At 33.9% G+C, this 20,812-nt stretch overlaps 4 protein-coding genes across 5 annotated transcripts in view; 1 reads left to right on the top strand and 3 right to left on the bottom strand.

Annotated features, from left to right (window-relative positions):
- Nucleotides 1-125: 125 nt before the first annotated feature.
- On the bottom strand, nucleotides 126-4,742 carry LOC126972312 (uncharacterized). The gene is made up of 3 exons (XM_050818974.1): nucleotides 4,490-4,742; nucleotides 974-1,365; nucleotides 126-472 (listed from the first exon to the last, which is right to left on the bottom strand). The coding sequence occupies exons 1-3, from the start codon at nucleotides 4,581-4,583 to the stop codon at nucleotides 305-307; spliced, it is 654 nt and encodes a 217-aa protein (XP_050674931.1). The 5' UTR covers nucleotides 4,584-4,742; the 3' UTR covers nucleotides 126-304.
- Nucleotides 2,579-4,481, bottom strand: LOC126972298 (glutamyl-tRNA(Gln) amidotransferase subunit A, mitochondrial). The gene has a single exon (XM_050818954.1). It carries the CDS (start codon nucleotides 4,388-4,390, stop codon nucleotides 2,912-2,914), a length of 1,479 nt encoding a protein of 492 aa, XP_050674911.1. The 5' UTR covers nucleotides 4,391-4,481; the 3' UTR covers nucleotides 2,579-2,911.
- Nucleotides 4,743-8,616: 3,874 nt separating the features above from the next.
- Nucleotides 8,617-17,916, top strand: LOC126972292 (uncharacterized). Its single transcript, XM_050818942.1, has 7 exons — nucleotides 8,617-9,678; nucleotides 10,918-11,125; nucleotides 13,250-13,379; nucleotides 14,971-15,184; nucleotides 15,858-16,081; nucleotides 16,817-16,921; nucleotides 17,791-17,916. Exons 1-7 carry the CDS (start codon nucleotides 8,772-8,774, stop codon nucleotides 17,851-17,853), a joined length of 1,851 nt encoding a protein of 616 aa, XP_050674899.1. The 5' UTR covers nucleotides 8,617-8,771; the 3' UTR covers nucleotides 17,854-17,916.
- A 780-nt stretch (nucleotides 17,917-18,696) lies between these two features.
- LOC126972287 (ABC transporter G family member 23) overlaps nucleotides 18,697-20,812 on the bottom strand; it is a 119,060-nt gene continuing 116,944 nt past the window's right edge. For both annotated transcript variants that reach the window (XM_050818934.1, XM_050818935.1), the window contains one exon: nucleotides 18,697-20,362. In XM_050818934.1, coding sequence (XP_050674891.1) covers nucleotides 20,040-20,362 — 323 coding nt within the window. In that variant the 3' untranslated portion in view covers nucleotides 18,697-20,039. The remainder of the gene's footprint in view (nucleotides 20,363-20,812) is intronic.

Raw genomic sequence — 20,812 nt, 5'->3', positions numbered from 1 at the left:
TTTTATCGTGTTTTGCTATGAAACAACACAATATTTAAGAAAAAATTTGGTACTTACCTATCTACTAAAAAGAATTCAATTTTTCCTTTTTGTATGTATAACAAAAGTAATTAAAAACTGCACTATAGTAGGAAACAATATATTTAGATGTTCTTACATACCTAACTGTGCAGCTTCCATCATACTAAACATGTTTAAGTGGATATATAATAAAAACACATGTAATTTATGGCATTACCTTACAATAATAATGAGTTTATATGGTCTTACACATATAGCATCACAAATCCATCTACGGCGACAATTATTTTATAATTCTAAGATTTGCTTTAGCATCTCTAACAAGTAAAACATCATCAGCTCTCAGCTTCAACTCAGCAGCTTCGTGTCGCAGGGTTGCCAGTGTTGTGAATGCAGACATCAGTGACTGGGGCATAATAGAATCAGGAACACCAAGACTTGCATATTTATTCTGTTGAATGAAAAATTATCATGATGAGGTTGAAGATAACTTTAAATGTTAGTAATGCTGTTGATATTAATGCAAAAATATTGTTACTTTTGGGGCGATGCATAAACTAAAGGAAAAATAATGTTTAGATTACAATTAAGAGCCTTTTAAAACATTTTTAAACGATTAAAACGCGTGTAATTATACATGTGTTTTACACTAGGTTTTTGCGTAAAAGTTACATTTTTATTTTAGTTAACCCGACATTTCAGGACCATACAAGACCAAGAAAAAACTAATGTAAAAACACAATTGAAATTACACGCATTTTAATCCTTTAAAAGTGTTTTATTTTAATGTATTACACTCGCGTTGATCAAGGAAAATCTAGTATTTTCTTTATCTTCCTTTTAAAAATCTACATGAGATGATTGTCCAATCAGTAAATTTGAATGCTTAAAACGTAATAATGTTGTTTAACATCCAATGTTATATATAACTGTAAAAAAAAATAATGCTTACACTTGTTTTCTCATAGCATTCTTCATATGTTGCCAACCTCAACTTGATCTGTCGTATATGTTCATTTATATTTTTAGGGTTTGGGTCTCCATTCGCCAGAGACTTTTTAGAAGTCTCCAACTCTTGCCGCAACCCATCAATGAACTTCTCATTTTGATTTATCTTCATTTGCAGTTCCTCATTCTTTTGCTTTAGTTTTAGAATCTCATAATCATCATGCAGTTTATCAGTGAGCTCCTTGGAGTGCAGTAATGTTATTGAAGCTCTGTCCAGTGATCTTAGTCTAAATTCAATCAGTTTCTTAGCCACTGACTCAAGTATTGTTTTACTTTTTTGTGGCAATTTATTAAGAGATATTTGTAGTAATAATAATGTTTCTTTTGTTAGTGTGTCTGAAATTTAAAAAAAAAGGTTATTCATTTAATACCACCTTCAAATGAGCTAACAATATACACTATTTAGGTACCTCTGTGTAAACATAGTTTTTTTATATTTCGAAATAATATATAACTACCAAAATAATATAATTTTTAAAATAATTTTCCCAACAAATTAATTTTTGCTCTTCATCTGATATAAAATAATAAATCAAAATTTAGTGTGACCAAAAAGGCTATTATAGTCAGTCTTTTTTTATATCATGTACAAAAATTGAGGAATCCAGTTCATATTTTCAAAAGAATACTGTAATAATATTTCATGTTATTGGCATTTGTCTGGTGACAGTTTACACAAAAATAAAAAAATAATTGCGTGTGTACAAGGTACACATGTCAGAAGTGAAACCTGCATTGTGCATGAACCTCTAAACTGCATATGTAGTCCTGGTACATGTTGCTAGGATGACACATGATTTCTACCGCTATGAAGGACATTACTAACACCATATTAATGTTCTCCTGGTGTCTATGCAGTTATAAGTCGTGCGTATGACATAAGAATATATTAAGGTATACCTACCTACTCGCATCATACATAAAAATAAAATAGTATGCATATTTCTGTCTCATTCTTTGCCGGCTTCATCCTACACATTTTTGTATTTGTGTCTCTTACCTGTCAGTTTTTCCGTTGCATCCGGTTTGAAATCACAATGATTCTAAAGAAGTTTCCCTCAAAAAAAATTGCATGTGTACAAAGTCCACAAGTCAGAAGTGAAACCTGCATTGTGCATGAACCTCTAAGCTGCATATGCAGTCCTGGTACATGTTGCTAGGATGACACATGATTTCAACCGCTATGAAAGATATTACTAACACCACTACCATATTTATGTTCTCCTGGTGTCTATGCAGTTATAAGTCGTGCTTATGACATAAGAATATATTAAGGTATACCTACTCGCATCATACATAAAAATAAAATAGTATGCATATTTCTGTCTCATTCTTTGCCGGCTTCATCCTACACATTTTTGTATTTGTGTCTCTTACCTGTCGTTTTTTCTGTTGCATCTGGTTTGAAATCACAATGATTCTAAAGAAGTTTCACTTCAAAAAATCTTATAATTGCCTACTGACAACACATTGAGACAGCTGGCTAATAATAATATAACAAGCTTCAAAATAAAATTAGATTAACTGGGTTGGAAAACTAAAATTAGACTTTATGGCTTAAGAAATTATAATTAATAATAAACTTAAACTATTTCCTTCCTAGAAGAAGTTGAAAAGCAAATGTTTCTAAGTACAAAAAGTAAGTATGTCTGCTACAAAATCCCAGGCACAAACCACTGTTATCAATGATGCAACATATCTTTAACATACTATGTCAATTTATTATTATCACACTATCTTGTACATGTAATCTACATTCAATTATTTTTTTAATAAATAAGGTATGCCTTGTTAATAAATATTTTTGTTATAATTTCAATCTTTTAACAAACACAAGCTGTGGCAGTAACAATATGTACACTATAATAGTATTTGTGCTAAGTCATTGCATTTCTAAGAATGGGAAATTAACCAAGTTCTCAATTTTCTTCACTACATTGAGAAGCAACTCTTCAGACAACATAGGTCCCATCAACTGCAATGACAAAGGCATTTTATTTCTAGACAATTTTATAGGTACAGATATTGCTGGAATGCCTGCCATATTAGCAGGTTGAGTACAGTAATCCTGAAATGCACATTGATCTCTATTGTTCTTTGATATAAAGTCCTTATATAATGGTGCATCACTCAATGTTGATGGTGTCAGCAACAAATCAACACCCTGATCGACATTGAACACATTGTTAAAGTCATTTGATATTAATCTCCTCAACTTGAGAGCTTTAATGAAGTATTTCTCATAATTTTGTCTCAAAAGAAAATAGTTGCCCGCAAATATTCTTGACCTTACAACATTGTTAAATCCTTCCGACCGTGTTGAGGCATATAGTTCTTCAGTTGAATAGTCAGCACCTGCCCTCAGGCCGTATTCAAGACCATCATATCTTGCCATGTTGCTTGCTACTTCACATTGGTTAAGAATGGAGTAAACAGCTATGGACACAGAAGTGTGTGGTAAAGATACTGACTTCATAATGCATTTCTCATTGGCAAGTAAGTCTATCACATACTGCCAGGTTTCTATAACCTCATCACTCATACCCTCACAATGATATTCTTTTGGTATTCCAATCCTTATTTTTGATAGGTCTATATCGTCCTTAATTATAATTGGATTAAACTTAGTTTTTAATGTTGTTGAGTCCAACTCATCTGGGCCAGCAATAACATTTAATGTTAGACAAACATCTTCTACTTTCTTAGCCATTATGCCTGGTACATCCATTGAATTGACTAATGGTATTAATCCATGTCTAGATACTAGGCCATATGTAGGTTTTAAGCCCACAACCCCACATAGTGCTGCAGGATTCCTTGTTGAGCCGCCTGTATCTGAGCCAATAGCGACTACACAAGCTCCAGAGGAGACAGCAACAGCACTGCCACCGGAACTTCCTCCAGGAATTCTACAGTTTTCACCGTGGCACCATGGATTATGTGTGGGACCAAAAATAGAATCCACAGTGCCTGAACCCATGGCAAACTCATCTAAGTTAGTTTTACCGACAATACACGCGCCAGCGTTCATTAGCTTAGAATAAACAGTAGCATTATAAGTAGGAGTGAAATTTTTGAGCATATTCGAAGCACAGGTGGTGCGAATATCTTTAGTGCAAAAGTTGTCCTTAACAGCAACAGTTATACCATCCAAAAAATTACATGTGTTACTCCTAATCCGTCTTTCACTTTCTGTACTTTGATTAAAACAGAGATCACTTGTTACAGTAATAAAAGCGTTTAAGTCCTTCGTCTTTTTAGCTGTCTCTAAACACTTTTCTATAAATTGGGTCGGGCTGAATTCTTTTTGTCGATAAGAATTTTGAATTCCTTTGATAGTATTTGTTGATAACTTCTTCATTATATTATGTAGTAAATACTAAATAAAATAAATCGAAACAAATTTCTTAAAGGTTAGTATAATGTCAAACTGTCAAAAGTAATACTAAACTGAACTTACCTTCTGCCTCTACAGCTAAAGCTTCCTGTTGAATTAATTTTTTTAAATTTTCACTTATTTGATCAATAGTACTCTTAGAAAAAGTTTCCGCCATTATTCTTCTACGTTATTTAAGAGTAATTGTCGAATATTAATATCATCTGAGTTCTGAATTCTGCACATTAACCGTTGTTATGTTTAGTAATTTTTTTACATTTGTCATCTACTGTTTACAATTTAACATGACAATCAGCGTCTTTTCACTTCTTTACATTGGCGTTTTCTATGGAAGCCCATTGGCGATGAGCTCTCTTTGGTAATGTCGCTAGATGGCGTTAGCGAAAAATTTGCGAGACGTTTGACGCAATTCCTTATTTCAGTAATATTTTCAAAACTTACTGAATTTACAGAATACATTGTATCGCATATTCCATTAATTTTTGTTACTTTCAATACTTTTGTTTCCTTTAACACATAGTAAATTCATTTAAATATGCAGAAACGATACTGTAATTGTAATAGGCTTATCTTTAAATATCCGGTATCCGAGCCAAAATTTAGAGAAAAAATTTATTGAAAATTTGCGGAATAATTGTGTGTCAAGTGTTTTGTTATTGTTTTGTGCATCAGAGTTTATAATTACTTACTATATTAGTTTTATATATGAAATTAATCCTCATGATAATATCTAGTTTCCGAATTTATCTACAAATTACATATGCAATTCCTCTTACGGCAGTAAACCGACAAGATAAAACAGTATGATCGATACAGTATGGTTTTAATATAAATTTTAATTAAGTTTTAATAAAAATAAATAGTAAAGTTGTTAGATGTGTTGTTATATTTATGCCTTATTTAGTTTACAATATTACAATAAAAATTAAATTATAAAAGACGTATATACATAGGCTGCACTAAAAGTATCGGGAATGGAATATTTCCACTGTTCCTGTCCTATTAAAATCTTTTTAATTGAAAACTCCTTGGTTTTAAAAATCGAATACAATTTATTTATTTAAAAAAAGATTCTCAGTCTTGTCAAACTTGTTTAGTCGTTGAGAAAATGGAATTGACTCTAGAAAATTCTAGAGCGATGATTTATTATGACTTTCGAAGTGGTTTAACACAAAAACAGTGTGTTGACCGGATGATTTCTGCATTTGGTGTTGAAACCCCATCCAAAACCACACTTTATCGCTGGTTTGCTAAATTTCATCGTGGACGAGTCAAATACAAATAATATGCATGAACATTTAGGTGTAAAAAAGTTGTTTTCCCGATGGATACCGCATTTGCTCTGTGAAGAGCAAAAAGTGGCTCGCGTTACTTGGTACGTCAGAACTCACGAAAGATTCCACGCAGGATCCTCAAATGCTGTATACAGCATCGTGTCAGGTGACGAATTTTGGATATACGCGTACGAACCCGAAAGAAAAAACCAGTCACGAGTTTGGGTGTTCAAAAATGAGTTAAAGCCAACAAAAATTGTTCGTTCACGGAGTGTTGCAAAAAAAATGGTGGACACGTTTGTCTCCAAAACCGGCCATGTTGCGACTATTCCTCTTGAGGGACAAACAACGGTTAATGCAGAATGGTATGCTAGCATTTGTTTGCCACAGGTCGTTTCTGAACTCCGTAAAGAGAACTGCAACCGCCGCATCATCCTCCATCACGACAATGCGAGTTCTCACACCGCGCACAGAACAAAAGAGTTTTTATAGCAAGAAAACATAGAATTATTAGACCATCCGCCGTACAGCCCCGACCTAAGCCCTAATAATTTCTATACTTTCCCTAAAATAAAGAATAAATTGCGTGGTCAGAGATTTTCACCACCTGAAGAAGCTGTGGATGCCTACAAAACGGCCATTTCGGAGACCCCAACTTCCGAATGGAATGGTTGCTTCAATGATTGGTTCCATCGTATGGAAAAATCTGTCAAAGTTCGCGGAGAATACTTCGGAAAGCAATAAATACATTTTAAAATAGTAATGTTGTGTCACTTCCTTGATTCCCGAAATTTTCAGTGCCGCCCTCGTACAGGCACGTATAAGTAGTGTAGTTATAGATATAGAAAAATGTAATTTCTTCCAGTTTCACAAGATGGCGCCTGATCGGCGATAAAGCTGATGACTATTCTCCCAGCTCAAGAAAATTAGCCCCCCAGATTTTTTTAATTGTTTTTTATTACATCGTTAGTTCGCCATTTGTTCTTGATTGTTCTCTATAAACATTTGTTTGTTCTCGATTTATTTATTCAAAAAAATTGCAATTCATTAAAATTGGTTACGTTAGGTTATGTTAGAACAGTTAAAACAACGCACGAGCCGAGCGTAGCGTGAGTGCGGCGAGTTCCAGAACCAAATAGTAGGCGTTTCCCCCCATTAACAGGGGACGGGGGCTAACTAAAGGGTATGTTTTTAATTAATTGTTTTTAAATAAACAACAAAAGAACAAACAATTATTTATAGCGAACAATTAATAACAAACTACGAACTAACGATATGCGATATTGAAAATTCAAAAATAGAAAAAAAATTTTTTTTGGGGGGCTAAGTTTGATGAGCCTATTCTCCCCATAATAAGTTTCATTCACTCTAAAAAATACATTACACACATAAAAAACAAATTTGTCAAATGCCAATTGTCTTTTTTTTATTAAATGGCTCCGTCAACTGGATGTCGACGATTCAGCCACGTCAAGCTGCAAGCTGTCGATTTGTACGCGTTAGTCGTTCAATTATATATATTTTATGTGGCAGACCGTTGGCCACCTAATTCGGCCGATGTAATGTTGCAGCGCATGCGCGCCTGTCGACAGTATTATCTATGGTTGTCGACGCGCCATCCCAACGACGAGTTGGCGCGCGCGTTCGCAAGATACATTGTTGGCGTCACTTCTCGAGTCTGGTGCTTTCACCCGCTCGGCAAAAAAAAAGTCATGTTCCTCCAGAATGATACCTAGCTTGGTGGAGAGGACGTTTACAATGTGAACAGAGTTCTCCCTTTTTATTTTAGGGATATGTCCGATGTCCAGATCCCAAAGCAATGATTCCTGGTCACGCTCGTTTCGTTGAAGCCTCAGCTGAGATACGGTCTTCTTCTAAAGTTTGACAACTTCATTTGTAATGGGCGTCGTTACCGCCAGCTCCCTTTGTTCGACCGCTTCTAGTCGTTTCTCAAGCCTCCGTCGTCAAGTCTGTCCGTTAAGCTAAAGCAGTTATACCGTACGTATATTATCTACTAAATACACATTCACAAATCACACCCACACAAACATACACACAGAAAAGGAAACTCACGAGGCAGCTGTTTTTCTACAATACAAGGTTGTTGTATAACAATATGAGTAATCTATTATGAGCTATGGCCTTATGAATTATATTTTTGTTTATATAATTACTGTATCGCCGTTGATTACCAATAAATAAATAAAACATGAATAAAGCGATATACGGTACTTGTGTGACTCACAAGCTCCAAGAAAAGTACCCTGTCACCTATGGATACGAGGACGAGGAGTGATCACAGTTTAACTGTCGTGTCCAAATCATCAAAGTAAACTTCTGTGAAGTGTCATGCTGTCAGACGTCAGTGTCATCAATCCAAATTTTTGATAGCTGCCTAATTATTCAATGCAAATTGCAACCACTATTCACCAAAGAGTATAATAATATATAGGGAAAAGAGAGCCCTCTCTACGCATTATGAGCTGTATACTTGAAAGCTGGCGCCATCTGCAGATTGGCCCCGAAAATAACTATATATAAGCTCGAAATTATACAATTCATTTTTAATGTTCTGACGCAATGAAATAACTAACTCCACTTTTTAATGTAGGTATTGCAATTTTTTACCATGTTGAAATTGCGCGTAGAGTTAGTTATCTAATTTTGTCACAACATAGAACATAAAGGATAGATTTAGTAGTGTAAATATGCAAAATGGAACACGAGATCTACATACATATGCAAACGCTAGGCGTAGCCACCATTTTATGACCAGTGGGCAGTAACACAAATAAAGGAAAGTTGAAAGGTTTCAAAGCGAGTGACAGCTGCCAAAGCTTTCATTTTCGGGCCAACTAACAGATGGCACTACAGTCTTCTGAAAACGTCACTGGCGTCTGTCCCACCCCTTCTATTCACTATTCACTAATCTATGCAACGTGCCATGTGGTTTTATTATTAAACTTCGGAAAAAGATATAAAGCAATTAATATTTATTGTTTAAACGTGTGTTTTAATGGGCGTAAAAAGGAATGCTCAAAAATTATTGATACCGATTTTATTCAATCAACATGGATTATATTGTTGGTAGCGTAGCTGCACTTATATCAGGTAACGTTACTCCTAGTCGTCCTAAAATTATAAAACGTGCTCTAACTCCTATGAAACATCAGCAATCTCCGAATGTTACTCCGAAAAGTGAATTAGTGGACGATAGATCTATATTCCTATCACCGACAACGCAAAAGAAAAAGGCCATTGTAAAGAAATCGCCTAAAAGAATTTTCGAAAATCCTGACTTAGATATTACAAATGATGAATCGAATATTTCGGTAAGTCCCAAAGCAGATAAAGTTAAAAAACATCTTGTTGAACAGTTAGAGAATGATAAGCCATCAACTTCAGTTTTATTAAGTCCAAAATCTCCAAAGAAAAAGCGAGAACAAATAAATTCCGTTTCGCCGAAGAAAAATATTAAATTAAATGATATAGATATGAAGATTGAAAACACACAAAATCATGATAAGACAACACCTAAGAAAAATAAAATTGTTAAGTCAAATTCAGAAGAAACCTCAAATGGAGGTAATTTAGATATTTCTACTAAATCAACTAAAAAAAAGAAGAGATCAGAATCACTATTAAAAGAAAATGTAAATGAAAAAGAAAACAATGTTGGTAACGGTGATACCAATAAACCTGACTCAATTGAACCCATGCAAATTAAAAAGAAAAAAAATAAACAAAAGAAGGGTCTTGACAATGACCAAACAACCAGAGAAATAAATGAAGGGGTACAAAACATATCAAATGAGGTCAAAAATGTTGGCAAAAAAAGTAAGAAATTCAAGCTAAAAAAACAAAATGTAGTTGAGGTGAACCCTAATGCGATCACACAGGAAGATAGTGATAGTGAACATGAATCTGATGATGAGGTTGATTCTGACGATGAGCAGAATAAGCAAGTTCTAAGTACAGGTAAGCTATATTGATTGATAAAATTTTGTTAATTAATTAATTTTGTTAGGTAATAATATGCTTGAGATTTAGATTACAAACACTTTTATAGTAGCCATTACAGCATTAATGAAATTTTCACATTCTTGTGTCCATAAGCAACAACAGCACATGTCAATTCTACAGTGTAAGGCTCCAAAGATTACTATGTTGACATAGTCTGGTTACTTAAATAAAACAGAGTATTTGTTTTTTTTTTATGGTTTTTTAATAAAAGTGCAAGTCAGTTAATAGCAATCTGAATTTGTCTTGTGAGTAACATAACAAACTTGTGTGTCTTCAAAATTTTTCATAGGTATTATACAAATATAGCAGAAGGCTCAAGTGGCTTCCAATTCTATTTTGCCTGGACACTCATATTTCTAAGCTTATGAACTATATTCTTATCAATCTTATTTAAAGAAAAGGTTTGTTTATTTGAGGCCAAGCATTAAATTCATTTGTGGTTGAGACTGTCAGACTGAAATCCTCTAACTATTTACAGTAAAACCAGCTTAAGACAGTTTCACTGGGGCCCAACTAACAACACATCTTAAGTGAGAAAGCATATTATGTGGGATTCAAAATCATTTAAAAAGTATTTTATTTAAATACTTCAAGACTTCTTGACATTTGTTATCATGAGGATAATATCCAGGAGTAGACTACTCCTTATTTTTTTTGAATTACTGCCCTTACTTCTTTAGGAGTTGTGAGCATGATTTTAAAATCTGAAAGCATACACTGGTCGAGCATATAGTTTACTGAGTCCTCATCAGCAGCAAAGGTGGCTTCATTAGGAGTGAACATTTTGGCTAAATGCTAGGCATTTGTCACTAGACTGGCTTTCTCTCTGCTAGATCTACAATTACCAACACATATTTGATAATTTACTTGAATGACTTGTGTGTAAACTGCATTGCCTGTATTGCTCAAGGTTGTGTGATAGTGGGCTATTTTTGTTGCCCTCATCATGTCAACTTCAAAAATATTTTATTGCCATAAAATCAATAGATTGCTTGTCAATGTCAATCGCCAAAAATACAATTCAAATACCGACATGCTAATTACACAAAAGTTTAACATATATATGTTTTAAATAAAGCAATCCTGTCAAACATTACATGCTGACAATGACTAGCTAATAAACTAAATAAGAAGTATTAAATTTTTTCATATAAAAGTGGAATAAATAAAAATTCTTATTAAATTATTTTACAGGCCCACCAGAGTCATCTGATGAAGAGGAAACTAAGGTTGAAACAAAAAAAGAGAATACTGGAGAACAATCGAAACAGCATGAAGACAAGGAAGTGTCCCAGGATGAGATTAAGAGAACATTGTTTGTTGGAAATGTACCATTCAGTAATAAGTGTAAGAAGGAAATAAAGAAGATATTTAACAAGTTTGGAGATATTGAAACAGTACGGTAAGAAATGTAGTGTAATTATGCAATTTTTTACACTTTGTAGTTTTGCAATTAAGGTGAGTGTTACACAATTAAATAAAACACTTTATAAAGTTACTTTATATTGTTACTGCGTTTTACATTAGTTTTTATGTAAAAGTTACATTTTTATTATTATTTTATTTAACCTGATTTAAACTTTTACACAAAAACTAATGTTAATGTAAATACAGTACCAATTACATGCAATTTAGTCCTTTAAAAAGTGTATTATTAATTCTTGTAAATTTAATTCTTGTCATTACTTTATATGCAATATATGACATCTGTATACTTGTGTGCTCTTTGTTTTATATTGAAACCTCTAACTTGTAAACATTTAAGTACTGATGACTGGTTCCCACATGGTGCTGCTTAGTTAAAAATCTCTCACGAAGTCATCATAGGTATAAATTAACGGAAAAGTGAAGATTACATCCAAATTTTTTCAATTGTATCATTGATTATTAGAGAGAATATGAATATATCCATCCAAGTATCTGGAGAACAGTAGCTATCAGATTAAATTGCTCATTAGGAATATTTTTAAAGAAGTTTTCTATCAGCCATTCCCAACCAGTTTGGTATAGGCCTCTTTCAGATTGAACCATTTAACATAGTCCTGCTCTACTTCCATCCATCTTGTACTTGCAATTTTTTTGAGGTCATTTAATCACATCTGTAATCTGCCACTAGGTATCTTTTTCTCTACAAGACCTCTGTCATTTGAGCCCTCACACATTGTCTTTGTAATTATCAGTTGCATGAGTTTTGTATATCAGATTAATGTTCTTCTTCTTATTTTAATTACATATATACTTACTGATACCATTCACAACCACCAAACCATAGCAAAATAGAACAAGTGTCACAGGGATGAGCAGGATTACATTACTGCCTGGACAAACTTTGGCAAAAAAAAATATAATAATCAAATAGAGCTGGAATGTGGGTTCACCAAACTTCAATAAAGTAGAAGTAGGGAGTGATACAACAACATGGTCTGGATCTTTGAGTGCTGGTGGCACACTTTTGAATTTTGAATTGGTCTTACATACTTATATGAATGCCAAACTAACAAATGGTTAGTAGAAATTTGGCGATGCAGGCAAGGTTTTTGCAGGATTGTAATTAGGGGAGTTGATGCAAGAACAATGTGGATATTAGGGATTGGAGTAATACAGATGGGCTCTAGCAATATTGTATATAATAAATATTGAAGTTTTGGCGAATAGGCTTAGTTCTGCAGCATAAACGGTTAAGAAAATTAGATAATGTTAACTGACATAGATACGGCGCGACTAGTATACTTTAGTTACTTTCATAGTATTATTATGTCTTATGGTATATTGTTATGGGGCAGTGCGGCCGATATTAATGCCATCTTTGTGCTGCAGAAGAGGGCTATTCGCGCGATTTATAACCTAGGTCATAAAGAATCATTAAGAGTAAAATTTAAAGAAATAAACATTTTGACTGTTCTTCTCAATATATTTTTGATAATGTCCTGTAAGTTCATAAGCACATTGAGGATTTTTTTAGAAACTGTGACATTCATAATGTTAACATGAGGAATAAAGATAAGTTTGTTATGCCTACTACTCAGTTGGGTCGAGTTAGTTAGTCTTTTGTTGGGCGATGTATATGCTTCTACAATATGATCCCAGAAAATGTACAAAACAAATGTGTTACGAAATTTAAAAGAATTGTTAAAAACCGTTTGTGTGGTTGTTTGAAGAATTGTTAAAAAAGGTTACTACAGCATAAACTATTTTCTTAATGACACCACAGACTGTGAATGAAGCGAGCACCCTCAGGCTCTTTAATTATAAATGTTTATTGTACGATATCATATTGTAATCCATATTTTTATATAATAAAATAAAGCTCGCCGAATTTCTAGCGCCCATTCTTCTCAGGTCTGAGGCAGTCTTTTTGAATGGGTGGTAGTTTTGTTATGTTCAATAAGTGATTTTGAATCCTTTTTTGAATAAAAATATTTGAATGTTATTTTTTATTTAAGTTACTATTTATTACATTTAAAGTCTTATTTAGCTTCTTTCTATTTAAATTACTGGATGAGTGTTAAGTTTCACTTTATTGCAGAATTCGCACAGTTCCAGTGAAAGATGCGCGCACAACACCAAAGCTGGCAGTCATAAAGAATGAGTTACATCCAGACAGACAGACTGTCAATGTGTATATAAAATATAGACATGCCGACTCAGTTGATAAGGTACATTCTCCTTGTTACTAAATTGGAATAGTATTGATAAGCTACAGCAAATGTGGATGCAAAGCAGTGAGTTGTAAAAACTATTTCAATCATATTGTGGTTTTGATTTTAATATCATTGTTTGACAGTCTAAAACTACTACCTACCACACAGTTTAGTTTTGTTTTAATCTATTCACAATATGTCAACAAGGACCTCCACCAACACCACTGTCTTTAAGCTGCTGCCACTCTTAGCCAAAGCTTTATGAGAAAAGTAATGACACGAGCAAGACATTCACGTGATGGTAGGTGATATGTGCTGCTACAATCCCGTACTGATTAGGATTCAAAAACCCAAAATTCTAAATGCCATTCCGGGTTCTTTTAGTATCCCATAGCACGAATTAGCAGGTAAAAAATATTGTACTTGATAGAGCTTTAGTACACGATTATAATGATACCACTCTTATTACAAGGTAATGCATCGTTTTCAAGAAATTTACGAAAAAAATTCTAACCTTTAAACGGGAAAAACACGCAAATAAAACAGAATCTCAGCTCTATCAACTACAAATAATTAAAATTATATAATTGGTTAGGTTAGGTTATGTTAGAACATTTAAAACAACGCACGAGCCGAGCGTAGCGTGACGCGGTAGCGGCTGGCGAGTGCCAGAATCGAATTGTAGGCATTTTCCATCCTTTTCTAGCCATAAAAATTTCGTAATTTGAAGTTAGGTTATAATTCTTTTTTATATGGAACATATAAAAAAGATACGGGATACTAAGTTTTAACCGGCATTCCAATATCGCATACACACACTAACAGGGCTTGGACATTACTGCTTGGTGGCTGGAAAAGGCGCCTCAAATATAATTAAAAATATCTGAAGCATGAGAAGAACTGGTGCTAAAGAAACTCCTTAAGCACCAGACCAGGCAGTACTATTGTTGATTTTATTTGAAAACCAAATTAGTTTACAGTTTTGTATAGGGAGACAATCATATAATAATTAATTAAATGAAAAACCACCAATATATGAACGAAAGAAAGATTTTTTATTATTTTGAAACGTATAAGTAAGTAGTATACAAAGACATAACATAAAATATAAATATAAACTTAAGATTGATAAACAAGCAAAAATCAAAAAGTCTGAAACATTTCTATTATTTACATACGATTCAAAAATGGTCCCAACTCAGCATGTTGCTGGTTTGAAAACCAACGCTGGTCTTCCGTAGGGCCATTTTGTGACGTCACGAAAAATATTTATATATAAATTAAAAGCAAAACTTTTTACTGGTAGGAAACTAAAAGTAACGTGGTATAAAAACTAAATCTTATAAACTTACATAAGGTTACCTAATTTAAAATTAATTTCTTAAGTGTTTCTATCTGATTATAATAATTAACGATGGGCAATGAATGAGTTATAACGTTCTACTTGTACACTCAGTGGCCGCATGTAAATAAATATGTAGATAATTTCTGTTCGTTGCTTGTTACGTCAACTGTCAATTATAAATTATCCAAAAAAAAAAATTAAAAAATGCAAATGTAAAACAAATGCATAACTATGAAGTAACTAAATATTGTTCAATACCAGGCATTATCAGCAAACAACACAGTACTCAATGAGCACCACTTACGAGTGTTCCGTAGTGACACAAGTGGGGCGGCCCATGACCCCAAAAGGTCAATATTTGTTGGTAACATACCATTCGCAATGGAGGATGAAGCACTATGGGCCTTGTTCAAGAGATGTGGAGAGATACAGTCTGTAAGGATTATTCGGGATCGGAAGACCAATGCTGGTAAAGGTAAGTAACATTTACTTACATTGCCAAAATTTTACACCTTGCTTTTTATATAAGAAGAGCATATTTGTCACTTGAAGGTAAGATCACCGCCGCCCATACCGAGCCTTTAATTAAGCGAATCTTTTGAAAACATTCATGTCGTATTGGCAACATCGCGCTAGAAAGTTCAAATCGCAGTTTGGTTGTAAGTGGTTATAATTTTTTTAACTTCAAACCCGCAATGTTGAGGAAATTCACACATCCATGTTGATTTCTTAATTTGTTGGGCATGCGGTGCGAAGGTGAAATTTAGTGCCACCAATTAGATTAAACTACTCTTCCGAACACTCCCTGTGATAAATATGGTAGAAGACACACAATGAATGTCTCTACAGTACGCCAGCAGTTCATAGAGTACCTACTGGATCACTGACCTAGTTAGATTATGTTGGCAAATTTGTAAAAAATATTAAGTAACAACAAGAGTGATGCAGGTTTATAAAGTAGCCTTGCACACTGTTTACAATATAATTTTGTCATATCATAACAGAAGAAAGTGTGTTCTAAAAACTACATTGCACATAAAACCTTATATTGTTAATTCTTTTTCACTTCTTTTTTTATCAGTCTAAAAGCGATACTTAACACAATAACATAATGATATTACCGAAATTGAAAATATATTTTTATCCAGGATTCGGTTATGTAAATTTCGCATCGAAAGACGGTGTCGAGTTGGCGCTGGCAATGACAGAAGAAGATCTTACCATAAAGAATAGAATTATTAGAGTCAAGAGATGTACACAGTATGTACAAAAGCAAGGAAAGAATGTTGCCCCGAGAAAGTTTCAGCCTCCAGCAAAAAGAAACGAAGAGATGGGAGCTCTTAGGAGACTTAATCATAAAAGAAAGTTCCAGGTAAGAGATTAAAATATTGTCTTTTATAGAGGATTGCTTGAAAAATATTACTTCCTCCCATTTTGACTCATATCACAAACAACAGCTTCGTTTAAAGACGTTTTTTTTAGACATACCCTCATATTTGAATTTTCTGCTTGCCACCAAGCTTTTTTGATATAAATATTTATTGTAATGTAATTAGTGTATTATACGTATAACGTATACGACTAAGGGACCTTCAAGTGTGGAGCACACTCCCATCTCAAAGGTTGTCAACATGGCTGTGAAAACCTAGCATGGAAGTCTAGGTTTTCACTTTCCAACAGGTGAGCAACTTGTTTGTTTGCCCCCTCTAATATAAATAATGACATGAAAAATGTTTGTTGAGCTCGTTCTTCTCAAGTCTGACAAACCTCCAACATTTCTCTACTTTTACCGTCTATTTCTGCCGTGAAACAGTAATGTGTAAGCATTATTGTGTTCCTGTTTGAAGGGCGCCATAGCTAGTGAAATTACTGGGCAAATGAGATTTAACATCTTAATATGTCTCAAGGTGACGAGCGTAATTATAGTGCCGCTCAGACTATTTGGGTTTTTCAGTAATCATGAGTGGTACTGCATTGTAATGGGCAGAGAGTATCAATTACCATCAAATCCACATCCTGCTCGTCTCGTCCCTTATTTTCATAGAATAAAAACAAATCTAATCTTGTATAAATATGATTTGATTCAACATCATTCATGTTATTTTAGGAAAACAATGAAGGGCCGCCCAGAAAGAGGAGCAGTATCAACCAACCAGAGCGAGAGAAAAAACAGCGGAAAGAGTTCGTTGGCATGACGGCTGATAAGAAAAAGGTCTGATTTTAGTTGTCTAGGATATTAATTATTATTATCATCATATCAGCCGGAAGATGTCCGCTGCTGGATAAAGGCCTTCTCCAAAGATCTCCATGATGATCGGTCCTGCGCTTCCCTCATCCAACGTATTGCGGCGATCTTGAGCAGATCATGGGTTCATCTTGTAGGGGCCTACCAATACTGCGTCTTCCGATACGTGGTCGCCATTCGAAGACTTTACTGCCCAAAACGTTCATCAGTCCGTCGAACTATGTGACCCGCTCACTGCCATTAATAAATTGTTATACAGATGACTAATTAACAAACGAAATAAGGTTAATGAAATAAAGAAATATGATTTATTTCTTGATATTTAGAAAATGCTAAATACGGAAGGTGGTAAAATCGTACGACGAATGTCAACAATACATCCTTAAATATTTTATACTTCTAGATCGAGCCTCTAGCAGACAACCGATGAAAACAGGCCAGGCTTATTACTTCAGTGTGCGTGACAAGCTACGTCTTACATTCTATATTACTTTGTGTTAGTGTGCGTGCATTGTTCAAAATAGAGGTTTAATGTCAATATAAATTTTTCGACGTTTTCACAACTGTGACAGTCTTTATCATAATGAATAAACCATTATTTTATAAGGACTCTATGCATAGATGAAGTCAGATACGGGCTTTTACCCGTGTGATAGCTAAGTGCCTTAAATAGTATGACATTAGAACGAGCAGTCACCCGGTACTAAGTGTTAACCCTCTCTTGCAATAATAGAGGAGTAACAGGAGCATTGCCGGGCTTGTTATATGTGCAAGATTTTAATAGGTAGAGATATAGTTGCTTGATGAAACGAGTAAAAAAATGTTAATTGTTACAGAAACGCAAATTTTCCAAAGGACAGAAGCAAAAGAAGATATTGAGTGAGATATTGACGAAATAAGTTTTACATTGTGATGTATTATTGACGAGTTACATTTTATTTGAATAAAGATGTTAATTTTTATACTTTGACATTTTAATTGACATGTTCAACTTACTGGACCACAATCTCTAGTCTTTTAAATAGCATAATCGTTACAAGTGTTCATTGATGTGTTAAAAAAATGGTTGTCTTTTCGAAAAAGTATAAAATTAAATGATATTATTAAAAACAATGATTTTTTCCTTTTGAGTAATAATCGATATGTAAATAGAAGTAATGTACGTTTTATTTTTCTGAACTTCTGAACTCTTTTTAAATCTGTCAATGCAGTTTTTTTGTCACTCAAAACGATGACATAGTTTCTAATTTCAGCACTGACCTGTATAAATACCACTGGATAGGCTGCTATGTGAAGCGCCACTCGCGGGCGTCCTTAGAACTAATTTTGACGTATAATGTGGCAAATGGCTGCGAAGGAACGTACAATACTCTGAAGTATTTTTGCATTTTGAATTAATTTCGTTCGTTTTCCGTATTATTTATACTTCAAAAATCAACATAATAAAGTACACATTTTTTTTTTGTAAATAGTTTCCTACCATCTATTGATGTTTGTTGAGGTTGTCATCACTAGTTTTAGTACCGCAGACTCTCGCTATGGCCAACAGCGCCAAAATGGCAAATATCAAACAGGCACAAAAGCACTTTGACAGCCGCCAGTCCAGTGTAAAGGTCAGTGAATTTCAGACTTACTTATTATTACGCCGGTATCCTGTGCAAAGGAGCCTCCCACTGAGTCTGATTAGCAACAACAAAAGTGTAAATCTTATAAAAATCTTGGAAAATCAAATAAAACACATCTTATTTGGTACAGTATTATTGTATATAATTGTCATTACAAAAATGTCAATGTTAGCAAAAATAATCACAGTCGGCGACTTCGCTACGAATAAACTTATTACACATTGATTGCCGTTCACATTCAAACCGTATCAAACTTGTAACTCTAAAGTCACCTATAATTTATGCGCTGGAGATCACGTACAAAGGAGACATTATATTGTTCGTGCCGAGTTCTCAATAAAACAGTTTTTATAGTCAACTGACGTATTAGTTCCAAGTACAATCAATGAACTGTAGTAAAGTCAATCGACCGAAATCATTATAGCGGTGGCAAAAACCGGTCCATCGTATAAATTATAGAGGTCTGTATAACGAGGCAATTACAATGTTGCCAGTGCTAAACACAACATAATTTCTATTTTACACTTATAACTACATATTATACACCGTATTTAATCTACGAATAAAAAAATATTAATGACATTTTTAAGAAAAGATAAGGATTTTAAATACCTGTGGATAACTATGATAAGTCTCAAATTGATTACAATTGTAATCTCTACTTAGAGAACAATTTGAAATAAAATACAATTGGTAAAAGATATTAAAGACATATCTAAATAAAGTTTGCTATTGCAATGGGATATGTTTGTTTTTTTATTTATTTAAACAAAATAAGAAATAATAGATCAACATATCACTGAACGTATTTTGACTTTTTAACTATTCACCCTATTAAAATCAAGGTAATTAAAATATTTTTGACTTTCAGTAATGACATTGTTAATTTTTCTTATTTGCGTCTCAGTAACAGACTTCAATATTTAGAAATAGAATTTATTAGAAACAATATACGTAAAGCTTTGTTCTGTCAATGCCTTATGGCATCATCTAAATCTATGGTAACTTCATCAGGTATCGCGACATAGACAATACAGTCCACCAGAAATAAAAACACCCAAAGTTTGGACCAATCATAATTGCTAACATCCCAACTACCTTAGCTAAGTACTATTAATATTCTACTATTTACATTTTAGCTATTCTAGGGTCAAAGTTATCATTGACTGGATAGTACTTATACATCAGTACGTACAGTATCTGAAGCAATGGTTACATTATGGATATTACAATCAATCGAATAGTATGTAAAAATATTGTTTGGAATAAACACCCGAAATGGGAAAAATTTCACACATTGGGGACACACCCTACTTCCAATTACAAATAGCACACGAATCGCTAGTAAATTGAGCAAACTTGTTATATAAAGTCTATTAGAAAGTCGAGATGGGTTGCCAGATATAAAAAGTGAACAGAGGCAACCCAGAAGCAGAATAAATAATAAATAAAATTTAAATTTAACCTCGTTTGAACCTTAGAATTGTTATTGTTACCACTAAGAATAGTAGAATCCATGAAATAGTTGAAACGAAACCCATGTAAACCTCGGGGTCTGTGATGGGCCAGCCCCTGGTGAGGATGGATCGAAGGGAAGACGTGGCGAGGGTGAGAGGGAGACAGAGAGAGACGTAGCGCAGGATCCAGGGCATGCCTTCGATGGGCCAGATAACGCCGCTCAGCAGTAAGGTCGGGTAGAAGGAACCCAAGGCAAGCTGGATCGCGTTCCGTTCTAACTCGCAGGCGGCGGAGATTACAAAACCGAAGCACATTCCGCAAAGACCTGAAAAATATTTAAAAAAATCTCAAAAATACTTAAAAATAAGATAACTGTTTTAGAAAATTTACGGGCAAAAAGAATTTTATTTGCTTCTTTCGATTTCTAACCCCCTGGATTTGCTAGATAGCGTGAAAGGTGAGGCTCATTTACGATGATTCTTGGTGTCTTAATAAAAAATACAATACGTGTTAATTATCCAGGGTCCAATATTCTGTGAACGGTTAATTGACCTTATTCCGGACGGTATATTACACGGTGCAAATTACTTTTTTTTAGTACGATCAAACGGTAATACTTTGGGTGGTCATAGCAAGTCGATAGGACAGGAGTAATGGTAAAGTTGCTTGAGAGCGTGGGTGACGCAGTGTCAGACCATCAGATTACATTTAAATAAAATGCTTTCTAAGGAATTAAAACACGTGTAAGACTTATTTTTTTTTTTTTTTTTTTGTA

This window comes from Leptidea sinapis, chromosome 26, assembly GCF_905404315.1.
Source record: "Leptidea sinapis chromosome 26, ilLepSina1.1, whole genome shotgun sequence".
Classification (NCBI taxonomy): domain Eukaryota; kingdom Metazoa; phylum Arthropoda; class Insecta; order Lepidoptera; family Pieridae; genus Leptidea; species Leptidea sinapis.
This window is presented reverse-complemented; position numbering and strand designations above follow the sequence as displayed.